At 37.9% G+C, this 18,187-nt stretch overlaps 1 protein-coding gene across 1 annotated transcript; it reads right to left on the bottom strand.

Annotated features, from left to right (window-relative positions):
• Positions 1–2,187: 2,187 nt before the first annotated feature.
• Positions 2,188–6,366, bottom strand: LOC131625877 (14-3-3-like protein D). Its single transcript, XM_058896712.1, has 7 exons — positions 6,152–6,366; positions 5,762–6,065; positions 5,579–5,666; positions 4,561–4,670; positions 4,306–4,454; positions 2,617–2,669; positions 2,188–2,542 (listed from the first exon to the last, which is right to left on the bottom strand). The coding sequence occupies exons 1-7, from the start codon at positions 6,216–6,218 to the stop codon at positions 2,540–2,542; spliced, it is 774 nt and encodes a 257-aa protein (XP_058752695.1). The 5' UTR covers positions 6,219–6,366; the 3' UTR covers positions 2,188–2,539.
• Between the last annotated feature and the right edge of the window lie 11,821 nt (positions 6,367–18,187).

The raw sequence follows: 18,187 nt of genomic DNA, 5'->3' as shown, positions 1-18,187 counted from the left end.
CACCAAAACTTTCATAGGAGCTCAAAATCAAAGCTTTGGAGCATCAATCTTCAATCTTTTGACTTTGATGCTAGTAAAGCTTTCTTTATTACTTGGTGATCAAGCTACCATGGTTATGGATAGCTAAACTTTTTTTTGTTAAGATTAGAGGCAGTTAACTTAATTATCATGTATTTATTTTGATTTTTTGTGTATGAACCTGGTTGATGATCAATATATGATGAATATCTTTGTTGTTATTGTTATATGTTTAATGTGAATCACTATTGAAAGGTATTTTTTAAACCATGGCATAAGATATTTATCTATCAATGAACAAACTCTAGACACGGATTTATAGGTTCATATTCACTTGTATCAACAAACTTTAAAGATTATTGTGTTGATTATTGGCATGAGACATCATCTAATAATTAATATAATAATACTCACAATATCACTTTAAGTATAAAAGATATTGAAAGGATACATGATGATATTTATCATGAATAAGCTAATATGCTTGATTAATTGGATATATATGAAAAAGGTTAGCAAAATCTAATATTGACATGCTTTTTAATCAGTAAAACTTCAACTTTTTACCGTTGTTAACTAAGTTTCATGCAATCATTACTTTTCGATACCAAAACCTTTTTAAACCCTTACTCAAAACATTATTAACTGTAGAACGGCGGTAATATCGCATCAATCCCTGTGGAAACGATAAAACAAATTCTTACCCTATCCAAAGTGTTCCAAGATGCTTCTGGTTTCTTTATTCCCCAATAAATAGTATCAGAGTCATGGTTCAACTTAGTGGGGGGGCGAGAGTTGGATCTTGTGTTAGATTTTATTATCGGAAAAATCACACTTGTGGGAGAGATTGTTGGGTGAAAGTGTGAGTGATTAAGTTTAATATTGCGTATGAATAAGTGAAATATTGAATTTATAAGAGAGAATACTCGTATATTGCGTAATGCTTTAGTTTTTGGTCTTGTTGGTGCTCTCGCCTTCTGTGATGTCCCAACAAGTGGTATCAGAGTCATGGTTCAACTTGGTGGAAGAGCGAGAGTTGGATTCTGTTACATGATGTGAGAACTAACACTTATGAGAAAGATTGTTTGATGCAAGTGTAAGTAGTTAAGTCTCACATCGCTTATGAATGGGTTAAATATTAGAATTTTAAGAGAATACCTAATAATTCTTTAAGATTTTTGATAAAAATGTGACATATTCTTCTCTTTTAGTCCTGAAGAATGGGTTCAGTTGGTGCTCCCTACTTCTCCAAACTCTTAAATAGACCCGTAGTTTGTGAGGCAATAAGTGTTTTGATCTTGTTTTCTCGCTGAGAATTTGTTTGTTGTGATTCGTTAATGGTAGTTTATCTGTAGTGTTGTTAGTTTTGTAACTCTTGTTTTTTCTTGCCTTATTCTAGGCTTTGTTTTAGTTTTCTTCTATGTTGAGTATTGTTGAAAGTTGGCAAATTGTCAAGATACAACATCATACACCCACATTTTACGTAAGTAAAGAATGTTAAATGTTATGACTATGTTTATGTAGAGGATCAGTAATTCTTTAGTGCCGCAACCATAAGTTTCGATAAATTCTAGAGGTAAAGATTTATTTATATCTAACCATCCTTACACTATGGTGGCACTATGACTATGTTTATGTAGAGGATCAGTTCACGGCTAGAGCAACCCCAATCCTCCTTAATCATATTAAACAACTCGAATAACTTCATATTCATTACTTTTATCCCTAATGTTCTATTTGAAAAAAATTGGTATATAGCTTACCTAACAATCATCCTTTTAAACTCCCAAGTGTTTTATAGGCTCAAATCAGTTTTATGCAAAACATTATAACTGTCTCAACCTCTGAAAGAAAGTATTTTTTATCTTATAAAAGGTCAGCCTGTTTCATTGTAGTTTTAAAAAATTATTTTTAACTATAAGATTTTTTTTTTTTTTTTGCCAAAATTCTCTATTCGATTTTGACTCATAATCTAATGCAAACACATGAGGAATCGATATCATAATAATTTCTTGGAAGAAATTTTAAAAGAGCAATACATAAATCATTTTTGTTTTTGGAATCGCAATTTTTTCACCCTATTCTCATACATCGCTTCAAGATAGTGGTGTAACAGAAATGCGAATATGGTGTTTAAAATAAAAACTATTTCCTAGTAAAGAGAGGAAATAATCTACCAAGGCATCATTTTGAATAGTGCATATGTAAAATCAAAGCACCAACAAAATTACAGCCAACCATGGCTCTATTGTTTCCAGTAGCTAAAACAGAACCTTTTTTTTATCAATAGCTAAAACAGAACCTAAAGCAACATTGACGAAGATGTATTCCCTTGTCAAATGAAGAGGAGCTCAGGATTTATAATATTCCTAGAGACTGACTACTCTTCAATTGAAACATCCTAATGGATAAGCTATAAACTTCCTAGAACTAGAAAACATGGAAATAGAAAACCACCCGAACTTGCATGGAGGCTAATCTTTTGTATTCACACCACAAACCCCTTTTAAAACCTGTCATTTTACTGCATGCAAATATAACTTTGTTAAGGTACAAGTAAAACCAGAAGACAATCTCGCATGTGAGTCAATTACGTACCTCTGCATTTTCTCCGACAGGAGCTCGGGCAGACTCTGCCTTTTGTTCCTCAACTGTAAAAAATGGAGGAACTTCAGGAAACTAGAAAGGTTAAAGGGCCTCGAAGCAAATAATTTAGTGATCATACTTCAATGAGAAAATAACAATGCATATGAAAGAGGTAAAGCTAAGTTTGAAAGGAAAGAAACAATGGCAAAATTTAGGCATAGTAGACTTCTATCTTTCAGACAAAAGATTGTTTCTTTTTCCCTTGCAATGTTCAATATGCATTTCCTCACAGACAAACTTGATGCACAACTAGCTAGCGGGAAGAAGATAGATGTCCAAAGCAAATCACTTAAAAAGTGTGTTTGCACATAAATAGAAGTCTTTAAGTACATAACTTACTGAAACATAGAAAAGCTAGAAAAAATCTAAAATAATTTAATTCAAAAATAAACACTAGAAACAAATTATACCACCACTAAAACCTACTACCAGAAGTTAATGAAGATATTCCATAGCTATATTCCAATCAAGTTGCAGTTATATGCATAACACTTCAATTGTTAGCTACAAAATTCAGTAAGTCAATCCTAATAACCTGCTACAGTTAAACAATTCCAACTAAAATAATTATCAGTATCATCAACAACATCATAAGATTCAGTGAAGCAATGAGGATCATAAACCTACAAGTTGGTGCTTGGTTCCCATAAATTTGGTTGACTTCAATTATTACAAGAATAAGAAATTAGACAATTGAAAATGCTCTACGGTGAGGTCAGATTTAGCTGTTACTTCAACAGACATTCATCACTTACAGATGTTGTCAATCTCAGATAACAAAGAGAAGCGGCCGACCCCAAAACTGGGATTGCAGGTTTGGGTGGTCATATATTTTGAACGTACTTTGGCTGCAGTTTGACCCCAAAACTAGGATTGGGGGATGCGCAGCTGATCGATGATGGTTGGGAAGGAGCAGGAATTTTCATAGCTAATTGTATGTGAAGAGGTTGGGAAGGCAAGGGTTGGAATAACCACTACTTGCAGTGGCTAGAACCACTGATATTGGAAGGAAAAAAAAAAGGGTTTGGGATGATGACAGCTGGGAAGGAGCGATAGGCAAGAAGAGAAAAGTGAAGGTAGCACATATGAGAAGAGAGAAAATAAGTTTTTTAATGTGCAAGGGCCCTAAATTGCCCCTATATCGACTCAAGTATAACGGAATGGTGCTTCTGGGTTTTCTTGAGCACAACACTGTGCCCCAGCACCCAAGATGCAAAACAAGAAGCAAATCCAAGACACGAAGGAAGCGGCAACAGGCGCAATTCCAATCTGGTCTAAACAGATGCGTCTGGGGGTGGCTAGCCACTACTTCACCCACCCTGCTCCAACATTGTTTCGTGGAACATAACAAGATCTAGCTCTCTAAGCCTGATTATTAAATCTTCCATTGGATTTTGTTCTGATGCAAAAATAAGTTGAAATCTTTATCAAGAAAGTGAGGGGTCACCTTATTCTATTAAGAACTAACAATCAAATGAGCAAAGAGAGAACAATCTGAAACAAACATGTTACCAACACATACTCCTATCTGACTAAAGAAAATACCAAACGCTAACAATCTAAAATAAAGCATTTCATATATATTTCAGACCCTTATCCTATCAAAATAATGAAGTTTTATAGGAGAAGATTAATTTCCACCTCCTTCCTCAGGAATGTCTGAAGTCCACAATGTCAGGTTATCCCTCAGAAGCTGCATGATCAGTGTGCTGTCTTTGTAAGATTCCTCATTGAGAGAATCCAACTCAGCAATTGCTACATCAAATGCCTGCTTGGCAAGGTGACAGGCCCTGAAGTACAAAAGAGTAACATTGTTAAAATAGTTTAAGAGACCGAGCTAGCATGAACACAAGACAAATTAGTGATGTTATAGTAAGTAGGTAATGTTAGATATACCTTTCAGGAGAGTTCAAGATTTCATAATAGAAAACAGAGAAGTTCAAAGCCAAACCCAATCTGACAGGATGAGTGGGAGGCAACTCAGTCTCTGCAGCAGTGGAAGCTTCCTGCAATTATTTCAATGTATGAATATTAAGAGTCAATACTAACATGAACATGTGTAAAATCACTCTTGAAACTCAACAGAAAATCCGGCCTTCTCTCTGACACAATGGGGATGTTTTCAAGTAAATGAGGTCACACCTCTTGAACTAATAATAACAGATCAGTCTTGAAATAAAGAGAAGGCATACTGGACAATGTCATGCCTTAAGACTAAGCACAACTGTGCCAGTACCGTCTAGCATCTCCCTTCAACTTTCAATCTATAACATGCATATTTTTACACAGTTAAGAACCATTACACTAACCACTATAAAGTGTGTATTATCATTTACCACTAATGATTTCAGGCACACAAATCTTATAAGTAAGAAACATAGTAAGATTGAAACAGAAGTTATTTCTTGAATCAAACATTCCACATTACAATACAGCATCCTTTTATAAGTTTTACTCAATAACAGATGCTTTACACAAACGACAGAAATTGATGGAAAATTATTGAAGAAAAAAAATCATTCGTGACTCAAAAAGCATATTGATATGGCATGTCCTGTGGAATTCTTTGCATAAGAAAGGAATTCATACATATATTATATATATTCAAGTCAGAATGAATATGATTGTAAAGTAGTCCAATCCAAGCATGATAAAGCACAAACATGAAAGGTAACAAACTTGATGACCTTCTGAATCACACAGAACAACACAACATTCAAGAGAAATAATACATCATCTTAGCACTGACACCTCTGAAAAGAGGCGTGACCATGTCCGTGTCAAACAGTGACACACAGGACACTTGTGATTACATTCAATTTATTCATATTTTTTTTAAATTATTACCGATGTCGACGTGTCGTATTAGGTGTCCGTGTTTCATATAATATATACAACATGTGTAACAGCATACCTGATATGCTTTCAAGGACTGATCAGCAGCCTCTTTCCTGTCATCCCCACTCTTAAACTCAGCCAGATAACGATAATAGTCACCTTTCCTACAACACAACAAAAGATAAACCAAATCAACCACATTCAAAATCCAACACAAAATAAAAAAAAAAAAATCAAAATCAAAATCAAAATCGCTTACATTTTGTAGTAAAACACATTAGATTCACCAGACGAATTCGGAATGAGATGCTCATCAATCACAGCCATGATATCAGTGCAAATATCAGACAACTCCGATTCAACCTTCTTCCTATACTCCTTAATCCGATTCACATTCACCTCATTTCCTTTCGTTTCCTCCCTTTGCTCAATCGAGGAAAGAATCCTCCACGAGGCCCTACGTCCTCCCACAACATTCTTGTAAGCAACAGACAGAAGATTCCGCTCTTCCACCGTCAATTCAACGTCAAGCTTAGCGACATTCTTCATCGCTTCCACCATTTCTAAACGGAGGAATATGAATAATAACGAACAAATCAGCGAGAAATGAGAAAATCGAAACGAAAATGGAAAGGTTGAGAAAGCTAACCTTCGTAGCGTTCGGCTTGTTCGGCGAGCTTGGCGGTGTAGACGAAGGTTTCGTTGGAGGATGCCATGGCGGATCTGGGAGGTTTGAATTTGCGCAACGGTTTTGGTTGTTTGGTTGATTGATTGATGTGAGGGTGGTGGTGGTGAAATGGAAGTGAGAGTCAGGGTTTCGGTTTTATAGACACGCGTTTGGAAGGGATTAGCGTTGCGTTGAGTCCAAATTTGGATATATTTTGAAATGGAATTTTAAATTTTTTGGTATTTAAAAGGAAAGTATTTTGTTAAATCTTGATATGGATTATAAAAGAGATTAAAAAGGATATTCTCCATCCATTTTGAAATGATTATTAGTTTAGAAAATAAAATTTATTGTCAACTAATTCAATTCATTATGGTAGTAAAAATGGTTGAGATAAACAATCAAATGACAAATCTTCTTGATGATAATAAAATAAAATTAATTTCAATTGATGAATTTCATAAGTAATTAATTCGAGGTTAAGATGGCAAACCTTCTTAATGACAGTCTAATATATTAATCTCAACAAATGAATCAAACTAAAATTCAACTTAAATCTTGTTGGAATTGTAATTGAATGTTTAGAGTTTGAATGCTTAAATAAGATTGTATTACATGAAACTTGAATAACAAAAAAATCTATTAATAGATAAATAAAACTAAGGGTATAAATGGAGATTAAAACAACAATGACAAAAACGTTGCTGTATTAATAAAAGAATGTCATATATTTTATGTATAATGTCTCGAAAACTATGAACCCTAATATGATATAGGCTTACATAGATGACATAAAATAGAAAGAAACAAATAAAAAATCTCTAATTTTTATAAGCTAACTTAAATATCATTAATCTTTTTTTAACAAATTTCTGAAGCAGTTAATCTTTACATTTAAACTTTTCATCTTCTTCAATCTTCAATTCTTGGTCGTTCGAGCGTCCATTTCTTACATTCAAAAGATTATCCTTCTTAAATTAGAACTTGCTTGATTCTTATAAATGATTTGCTTGCTTTTATGTCAATTTCTCTTTATTTATCAATTTTTATTTGCTTGCTTTCACCTTCTTAAGTTAAATCATTCATCTCATGTGGAAGAACTTCTTCAACATCACCTTTCCTTATAAATAACTACATTTTCATAAACCCTCGACCTCATCTCTTCCAATTCATTCAGCTTAAGATCATCTTCCTCTCATCCAACTTTTCATCAAAATTTAAAATTTTCACCACCTAATATGTCCTATGTTCAAACTTCATCAATAGGTGACAAATCTTCCCTTAAACCAATTGATAAATTGATAACCTAAGAGGAATGACTTTAGTAGCTTTACTTTTGTCATAACTTTGTAACTTTAGTTAAAAAGATGAATGAAAAAAAAATTAATATATATTATATTGATGTGAGAGATCAAATTAATAAGTAAAGTTACCAAAATTACACTCCCTCAAAGTAACTGAAGCTTCTCCTATATCTCTACAATTCATCATCCACCTTCCAAGACCAATCAATCTTAAATTGCTACTATTTTTTCCAAAATTCGTCCTAGTTGTCTTTTGACACTTCAACTTGCGCTAGTAGTTTGAGGATCATAAGAAATAGTCACTTTGTATTTGACAACAAAGTTCCTATAGTCCTAATTATAAGAGAAAGTTTGGTCAATAAAAATTGATACATTTAATTTAATTTTCAATAAAACGCATCATTCTCAGAAAAAAATTAAAATAACCAGGTTTAATAAAAAATTTACAGAAAAAATCAACTTTTCGGGGTATTTACCAAACTGTCTAGGTTTGGGACATACTGAAAGAGAATGCGCCAAATGAAATGGCGCATGCATGGTCCACACGCCAAACCATTTGGCGCAAATGTAGTTGCCCCTATTTAATCATCTTAAACCTGAAAGTGAGATTGGCGTTAGCCTTTCGAACATTCAAGGTTTAAGAAGATTAAATACAAAGACCTGAAATTTGTCCTGAAAAGATGGTGTAGGTGTTATCCTTATTTTTGTTTTGATATCTGCTGGGGGAAGAGAATTTTTTTTTTTGTTTTTCTGGTGGAAGAATTTACAGTGAGTAATTGGACGAATGGAGATAGCTTGTAACGTAGCAGTGGTGCCAATACCAGGTTCTCAAAGGGAATGATTGTTGTATGAAACTGACTGAAAGGATAAGATCTCGTGCGATCTATGACTCAACAACGGGGTGAGAATAACAAACTCACGATTCAAGAGAATTGAAAAAGACGAGGATAAGGTCGACAGACCTACGATCCATGACTCGAAATTAGGGTAAGATCAACGGACCTACGACCCACAAGAATTGAAAGAAGGGATAAACATCAACACTAGGGTTGGAGGGCATCAACGCTGAGGTTGGAGCATATCAACACTGAGGTTGGGGGACATCAACACTGAGGCTGTGAAAGGAAAGGCGTCGACACTGAGGTCGAGGACATCAACACTGAGGTTGTGAAAGGAAAGGCGTCGACACTGAGGTCGAGGACATCAACACTGAGGTTGTGACGAGAAAAGATAAACATCAACACTGAGGTTGTGAATGACGATTGGCATCGACGCAGAGGTCAGCGAAGGAATGATAGGCATCAACACTGAGGTTGGACAAGGAAAGGATAGACATTAACACTGAGGTTGGAAAAGAAAGGTATCGACACTGAGGTCAAGGGAAGAAAGAATTAATATCAACACTGAGGTTGGGGATTGGGAATTAGTTTTGAAATGGTTTGCCAGGACGGAAGGCAAAGGATACACAACACGGGGGTTGGATCTAAAAAGTTTTCCCGTACGAGGGAAAGGGGCCACGAAGACTAGTGACGACTAGACTCGATCAAAAGACATAATCACGAAGATGTTGATGCTTGCGAAGCATAAGAATTACATTAATCCCTCAGGCCAAAGGCGGGGTGTAACTCTTCAAGAGTGGCAATCGTTCGAATTACCACACACCAAGTATGGTTATTCAAACGATTGAAAAATGAGATGGGTTGAATGCCCACCCTCATTCGCACTCTAATTTGCACGCAGCACACGGGAAATAACCACGACAAGACTAGTAACGACTAGACTTGGCAAGCAGATGGAAGTAACCACTGGGAATTACGGAGATACTGATGTTTGCGAAACATAAGAATTACATTAATCCCTCAGGCCAAAGGCGGGGTGTAACTCTTCAAGAGCGGCAATCGTTCGAATTGCCACACACCAAGTATGGTTATTCAAACAATTGAAAAATGAGATGGGTTGAATGCCCACCCTTATCCACGCTCTAATCTGCACGCAGCATACGGGAAATAACCTCGAAGACAACGATTCTGACGAAGAAAGACATTGCATCCGATCCATGTTGGAGAGAGAAAATGAGACTTCTTTTGGGGATTGAGGATACCAGGTATTGGCACCATGGTTTGAGTAGATTTGTGATGTAGTAGCAGATATCAATCGGAGTTTGTAAGGATAACATTTTCTGTGGGGATGTATCATTGTCTTGATTGAGCGTTGGTTGTATTATCTGGCTTATGCTTTGTATGCATGTTTGAATTTTTCTATGGCGTAATGATCCGCTTTGACGGATATGCTACGCTTTTGAGGATGCAATGTTATATGCAATGGAAACTATATGCAGAGTGCCAAATAAAGGCATTAGAGTGATAGAGAAGCATGATTATTGGAGTCCCTTGCTTGTTGTCTTGAGCTACCAATATGAATCGGTATTGGAAACCCTACAGTACCAAAGATCTTTAGCAACCGTATTGAGGATTGGAATGTGGCTTTGTTGGGGAGGAAGTGACTTCATTTGACTTTCCCTACACCTTGAACTGCTTGGGGATGGTGAGTTTGAGGAGATTCCCTCGATTCACCATGTTGAGAATGAGAAATTCAGATAAGGAGACCAGGTTGGGGAGGTGGAACAACTCCCATGAGAAATAAACTCATGTGCTTGGGGGGAGGCCAAAGTTCCAGGAGAAATAAACTCCTATGATCGTGGAGAGACAATACAACTCAGAAGATTGTGCCCCAAGATTCACGAACTACGAAGGAATTTGCCCTAAAGGATCCTTGGAGAGATTTGTCAAATCTCGACGTAACTGCCCCAGATTGGTTGAACTCGAGAGAGATTCCCCGACTTGATTGCCCCAGATTGACCAATGGTGAATGGATGCGTCAGTTGACAGAGTCTTCACAAAACTTGCCCCTCGGAGTGATCAGCCTTTTGAAGTGAATGGCCCATGGAATCGATCAACTTTTCTGCAGTTGTTCAATGTTTGATCTTCCTTGATGTCAATTGTTTATTCACAAGTAAAAGATATTGTTTTGAAGATGATAATCATAATGCAATGCTTATGCTAGCTTCGATATCAAAGCTATTGAAACAAAGTTGTGACATTCAGTGTTTGAATTATGTCATATCGATATCAACATAAATGGTAAGCAAACATCTAGGAGTCAGTTTTACGCAACTTGGTATAGTATGCTCTTGAAATAAACCCAGCTTCAATTAGGTCTTTTAAGGGTTGAAACGCGGCCTGGTTCACGGTTTTCAGAAACAAAGGATTTTAAGGCTCAAAGTCTAACCTAACCCACCCACTCTTCGTGATGTTCTCCAGTCCTAAATTCAACTTAACCCGATACAAGCGTTCATCCTTCAATAGGTGTTTGATATGATTGAGGAACCAATGATGCCTTCTAGACATGGCTGTCACTTTACCTTACATTTGGTGTCTGATCACACGAATTTGTTCTTTTGTTGAGGATCTTTATGTTGTAATCCTCGTTTTTCGCTTCTGCTTTTTTTTGTTTCCCTAACTTTTGCCTGGACAAATTCTTTTGAATTTTATTTTGAAGTCCAGCGTGATGCCCTAATTTTTGCCTAAGTCACTTATTTTCAAGTTGTTGACTTGGCGGGCTCTCTTTCTTTTTTTTTATTCAATCTCTTTTTTGAACAAATCGTGTGATCCTGAATCTCTGAGTTTGCTGGAAATGAGTGACTGCCTCATTCTTTGATTGATGAGGGATTACCATTGTGATATTGATTTTTCTCAACCTTTTGAAAGATAACCATTGTTGTATCCTTGGATGCACACTCCTGATGAATTTTGAATGCTCGATCAGATTAATTGAATGCTACCCTGCCCCTGGGTTAAATGTGAGGGTTTTTTTTTTGTATAGAAAAGAAACTCCTACTTCAAGGCTCAAAGGGGTTAACGAGGGTCTATCTCCCTTATATCTTCAGTGTTTGGGGATTAGAAACAATGTCTGTACATCCTCAGCGGGGTTTTATTCAAAAGCACACAATTAGAGATTTTGCGTTTTTATTTTTTTCATCATTCTCCTTTTGATGTTTTTTGCTTTAGTCAAGAGTTTGATATCGATAGACAGAAAGATATGAGTGAACACGAATGGATTGATTCGAAACTAGCATATGCAGTGCATTTTTATTTTTATTAAAAACAAACAAGTTTTACATGGAAGTAACATTTAACAAAACAAGGAAAATTACAAATGAAAATGCAAAAATGAATTGATGATTGCCATAGTTGAGGAGGCTTGACTCCGTCTGGACTTGTTGATCTTGAATACTTTCTGCAGTTCCTTACAAACACTTCAGATTACTTCAAAAGAAAACTCCGACGAAGTCACCCAAGAGTTGTAAACTTTTGCCTTACTTTAGGGATTCGAGCAATGCGAGTGATGCAATGCTCAAGATAAGAGTATGTCTTGCTTATCCCTCGTGCGGGAGCCCCATGAACCCTTCAATTTATGTGAAGACCATTTGGAGTGAATGATATCGCTTTGGAGTCAATGAGATCTTGGACTTTGCGTTTCAGAATATTACAATCTTCAGTTGAATGTCCAGATGCCCCAGAGTGGTACTCACACTTGGCATTTAAGTCATATCCTTGTGGAATCGGTGTTGGAGGGGGCTTAGACTCCCTTAATTGGACCAAGGAATCATTGAGTAAATGAGAGAGTAGTTGACTGTAGGTCATAGGAATCGGGACAATCTTTCTTGGTGGTCTTCTCGGCCTTCGTGGACCTTGTTGTTGGTAATTTTGGTGATAGTTAAGAACATGAACCTGAGGATAAGCAGGGAGTTCTTCTTCTCTATTTTCTGAAATTGCATTTGTTTCACTTTTCTCTTCTTCTGTGAATTCGGAAGCATTGGCCATATCTTGGATTTTACCCATCTTTAAGGCGTTGTCAATTCGTTCTCCTACGACAACCAAACTTGGGAATTCGGAGGAAGCACACCCAATCATCATGTTCAGATAAGGATCTTTCAGAGTATTCATGAACATGTCTACAAGCTCTCGTTCCAAAAGAGGAGGTTGGACTCTGGAAGCTAATTCTCTCCACCTTTGTGCATACTCTTTAAAAGACTCATCAACCTTCTGAGTTAAACTTTGGAGTTGTAGTCTAGTAGGAGCCATATCGCTGTTGTACTTGTAATGCTTGAGAAAAGCCTCTGCTAGTTCATCCCATGTGCGGACATGGGTTCGTTCGAGTCGTGTATACCACTCAAGGGATGCCCCACTTAGGCTATCCTGAAAGAAGTGCATTAGAAGCTTATCATTTTCTGCATACGGAGCCATCTTGTTGCAAAATGCCTTGATGTGACTCATCGGACAAGTGGTACCCTTGTATTTCTCAAAATTGGGGACTTTGAATTTAGCGGGAATCTTGATATCAGGCACTAGGCACAAATCAATAGCATTCAAACCAGAGGAGCTTCGACCTTCTAAAGCATTCAATCTTTCTTCCAGGAGATGGAATTTTCTCTCATTTTCCTCGATCGGGAACTTGAAAGTTTCAAGTTCAGAATCGTTCTCATGATGTGAACCCTCCTTATTAGGAACTTCCACGGGCACAGGTTTTGATCCCCCATTAGCAACAGTGGTCGGAGTACCATTAGCCAACTTAGCAACACTTTGTCTTAGCTTTTCTTGCCCTTGAATAACAACATGGAGAGTCTTCAAGAGTTGGGTCATCCTTTCCCCCATAGTATCCATGTCCTTACGAAGTTCAACCTGATTTTGTTCAAGACGGTCCATGATTCTCTTCTGTTTAATCCTTGTGTGATACAGATGTAGGGAAGTCAAATTTGTTGATGAAGCAGAAATCTGGATTGAAAAGGACCCCAATAAGCTTCTGAGAGAACTATGGAATGCATGATGGTATGAATGCAATGTTTCATTTCCAAGGGATCCTAAAGTCTTTTCACAATCTTTCATTTTCTTTCTTTCTTTTTTTTTTATCTCTTTTTTTTTTATAGAATATCTTTTCCTTTCTTTTTCGCTTTTCTATTTCCTTTTCTTTTATTCCCTTTTTTTTTTGGAAATTTAAACATGCTATGATGAAAAATGATGCAAATTAGGTCCCCATGACATGGAGAGACCAAGGCAATAATTCTGAGCAGGAAGATATCATAGGATCAGAGGTCCGGCACAGATCATAGAACCAGAAGAACCATAGTCACCAACGGAACCAAATAGTCACCAACGGAACCAAATAGTCACCAATGGTACCTGTCATGTATATCCCTCCCCACTCACGGGTGTAGTCTAGGTCAGGGTAGGTCAAAATGGCAACCAGCGTTATCAGTCCTCCTGAGGCACCACCATTGTTGCATCTACATGCCAACGATGGTACCCCATTTGGACCTCGACTGGGCGTGGGTCTCATGATCGCACTAGACAAGACCTAACATCTCATCGGCGTCATGACTATCCACTCTATCCTAGGTGTCCTATGTGTCAACTCTGGCCTGGGTATTGGGCCTTTTACCTCATAGAAACAATCCCACCCAACCTGCAAACAGTGAAAATATGTGGCCTCCACGGAGACCCATAATATAGTCCAGAATGCGGGAAAGTAAATGTGATATGCAAGCAGGAAAATAAACATGATATGCAGGAATATATAAAATGTAAACAAAACAAAATAAAATAAAAAGACAAAGAAACACCCAATAGAAGAAACACACAAAGGCTAGGATCGACTCGCTAAGAATGGACCAGCACAGGTCTATCACATCCCCAGCAGAGTCGCCAGCTGTCGCACGCTCGCGAAAAATGAACAGAGTCGCCACCAATATATTTATCCCATAAGGGAAAGGAATATCAGGAAACCTAACAAAGGAAGGAACAAGGTCTTGCGACCAGAGAATCTAGGAACGGGAGTCGGTTACGCGAGGGGAAGGTACTAGCACCCCTCACGCCCATCGTACTCGATGGTATCCACCTATGTCTGTTTCTATCTAATGGGTGTATACTATGTCTATGTCTAAATGCGAAATGAATGCAAAATGTAGGGAAAATAAAGAATTGTACTCGCACGGGCCCTACCCCGCTGCCTACGTATCCTTTTCAGGAATCAGAGTTACCGTAGCTCGGCTAAAGATTTTCTGTTTGGAAGTTAGTTATGGTTTATGGTATGAAGCTTTTTGTGGTCGTTTATTTGTGAATGCTGAACCGGTTTTAGTGTGGCTGCAGAGTTGTATAGTTAGAATGTGTGTATGTTTGAATATATTGAATCAGTCTGATATATACAGGTGCGACTGAAAATGTGTATAATTGGTGGTTAAAGTAGGACTGTTAGAGGTTAATTTAGGACAAGGAACTTGGCTTTTATATGTCTTGGTTCAGGTTGATTGACAATTGTAGGAAATGGTATGGCTACAAGTTCTGGGTATTTTGTAATGTTTGGACTGAGCTTTTCTCTCTTTTTGTACTGAATTGATACAGGGCTAGAATTGTGCAAACATGGTTTTGTATTGTGAATTTGATGATGCTTTTGTTGTATATGCTGCTTTTGACAATTATTCAGGAGTTTCTAAAAACTGTTAGTTTGTTAGGTTTGGGATATATGTGATGGTTCTGAACTGGATTTTCCTTCATGTGTGCAGGTTTGCTATTGTTCCTGAATCACGAAGGAAAAAGGGGCCATGTTTGGAAACTCTTAGAAGCTTTGTTGGACATGGAGCAAAATGAAGATCAAAAGGAAATGGGTTGATTGAAGATTTAAGAAGAGATGGATTTTAGGGGGTCAACTGTGTTTTTTTGTGGAATATTATGTAATGATTTTCTTTGTTTTGTAATAGGATGATGGTTGGATAGTGTAATGAACAGAACTTTTTCTCTTTGAGTGAATTCCCATATTTTCTGAATTTGACTTTTCATGCTTCGGTGTTTGATATTCAATATGATCCTAATGCATCTCAAAAGAAAGCGATCATAGTCCATCTTGAATGAGGAAGTCAACATGACTTGGTCAACAAAAATCAACATTCCAAGGTTGACTTGTTTATGAAAAGTCAACTTATGCCCAATGAGATCATCTTTAATTTTCTTTCTTGTTCCAAATTTACACTTCTCTCCATGCTTGATATCAACAGAACTTGCACTTTAAACTAACCATTAATCCCATATCTTGTGTTAGAAGAAACAAAACTTGAACAATAACTTTTGCCAAGACTAAGTGAAACTTCCAATTGCTTCATGACCCTTGATCCCATATTTTTAGATGTCTTATTAAGTGGATGAATGCAAAGTTTATGCAAATGACCTGATGGAGAGTATGTACATGAATGCAAAGCCTAAGTCAGTTAGAAATAAAGGGGTAGGACAAATTTGGGGTATGACAGTAGTAAAATTAGGGCAAATTTTTTTTAGCCATTTGAAATGGCGCATATGGCCAAGCCATAACACATAGGCGCCAAACCATTTGGCTCCTATGTGTGTGCCATTTTTTTTTTCAAAATTAACCCGTTTCGGATATTTCCGCGCACCGTTTTTTATTCCGGTCTTTTATTTTCGAAAAAACGTCTGATAAATCGAGTTCGTAAAATTATCACTAACCCTAAATAACGTTTGCGTTATCGATATCGGTTTTTCACAAAAGCACAATTTATTGATGAGAGACCGATGAACGGTTACAAGAGTTGGTAAGGGAAACTGATACATTGTCGTAAAAAAAATATACAGATTATATTAAACTTGCGACGAGGTCGCGCCACGATTAGGGCATCTTTTTCTATTGTGCCCCACCTGACGACAAATGCTGCATTTTCGTTCCATTTTGTCGTGGACGTCCATTTCGGTTCTAATCCGTGTACTATTGGGACGCCCTTTTTTCTTTCGCCGCATTGCGTCGTTGTGCCAAACTACCTCTCCATCATACTCAGGCCAGTAATCCTCCTTGGCCACCACAGGAAACGCAACACTATAAACTCTGAGCAATGTCTGAGTCTTGTAAATCGGAGACAGTAGTGATTTAGCGTCGCGGTGCGCATACGCACATGCAGCTATGACGTGCGAGCAAGGCATACGAAAAGCCTGAAACCTTCCACAGTCGCACCAATCTTCGTCCAGAAGAACCCTATATTGTTGTCTTGGCAATCCCTCATTGTGGTCAATTGTCTCCCGCACACTGAACGTGCGATTGAAACGGTTGAAAGAAGTTACTTGATGAGTGTTCGCTTTTGCCGATTGCTGTTGCATAAATTTCATGCAACTATCACTTAATAGTTGACCAGATTGCCTAACATCACCCCATTTCCTCCCTCTCGTTGAGAAGAGTGAAGCCATCCTAAAGTATGTAGCCTCCACTAGTGCTGTGATTGGAAGGTTACGAATGCCTTTGAAAACGCCATTCATAGATTCCACGAGATTTGTCGTCATATGGCCCCATCGCACGCCCTTGTCGTAAGCCCTTGTCCATTTCTCCCTAGAAAGGTTATCTACCCAACTACCTGCCTCTGGATTTGTCATTACAATCTCACTCCGATAATGCTGGAATGTGGGTTGGGTCAATGCATAACCAGCATTGACCAAGGCCTTTCTTAGATGTCTGTCCTTGATCTCCCGCATGAAGTTCTGGGCGATGTGGCAAATACAATAGACGTGTTTTGAAGGGGGGTCATGCCATCTGTTTGCTGGATTATTATAAGCACTCTCTATGGAAGCGTGCCTATCAGAGATTAAACATATGTCAGGCTGAGGAGCAACATGTTCTCGGAGGTTCCTTAGAAAGAAACTCCAACCCGCCGCAGTTTCACCTTCGACGATTGCAAACGCCACTGGAAATATGTTGTTGTTCCCGTCTTGTGCAACCGCCATGAGCATGGTTCCTTTGTATTTGCCGTATAACCATGTCCCATCAATTTGAAGTATGGGTTTACAATGTGCAAATCCCCGTACGCAAGGTTTGAACGCCCAAAAAAGCCGATGGAATATTCCATTTCCTTGGACAGGGTTTCCATCCGGGGCTTGCGCGGGCAGTGTCTCTAGAATAGTTACAGTGCCAGGTGCGTAACTGTGTAGCGCATTGAGGTATCGGGGAAGAATTTTGTATGACTCCTCCCAGTTGCCGTAGACTGTCTCAATTGCCTTTGTTTTTGCAACCCACGTCTTTCTGTAAGATGGAGTGTAGTTGAAGGTTGTAACGATATGCGAGATAATATTTTTGACCTTCAGAGACGGATCAGAGCTTATTAGAGGCAAGATCTCCTGACAAATGAGATCGGCACTGAGTTTCGTATGATCCTGGGAAGTGTTAGGGTTTACACACGTGTGTTGCTGCGTAATCGACCCTATTTTCCATGCATTACTTCGCTTCCTATAAGAAGCCAACAGTCTGAAGCCACACTCTGGATTCTTACAAGTGATTACATACCGTTCCAGGTTTGAACGATCTACTTCAAAATCAACGTTGTGCGCCATGTGCCATTTTTTTATTGCTCTAAGACAAGACTCCTTAGAGGGAAACTTGTCTCCTTCCTTTAATTCATCGTCAGTTTGGATGTACGGTGTGAAGAAGATGTCAGATGATGGTTCGTCACCATCTAGGTTCAGGTTACTCATATGTGTTGGAGGTGCGTACACATGAGCTGGAGGCACCAACGTTTGTTGCTCGTCGTCGGATTCCTCGTTGACCATGTCGTCAAATTCAGTTTCCAGATCTTCTTCTTCCTCGTCTATGACATCAACTTCTTCTTGCTCGT

This window comes from Vicia villosa, unplaced genomic scaffold (genome assembly GCF_029867415.1).
Source record: "Vicia villosa cultivar HV-30 ecotype Madison, WI unplaced genomic scaffold, Vvil1.0 ctg.000248F_1_1, whole genome shotgun sequence".
NCBI classification, from domain to species: Eukaryota; Viridiplantae; Streptophyta; class Magnoliopsida; order Fabales; family Fabaceae; genus Vicia; species Vicia villosa.
The sequence above is the reverse complement of the archived record's forward strand: the minus strand, read 5'-3'. Positions and strand labels throughout refer to the sequence as shown.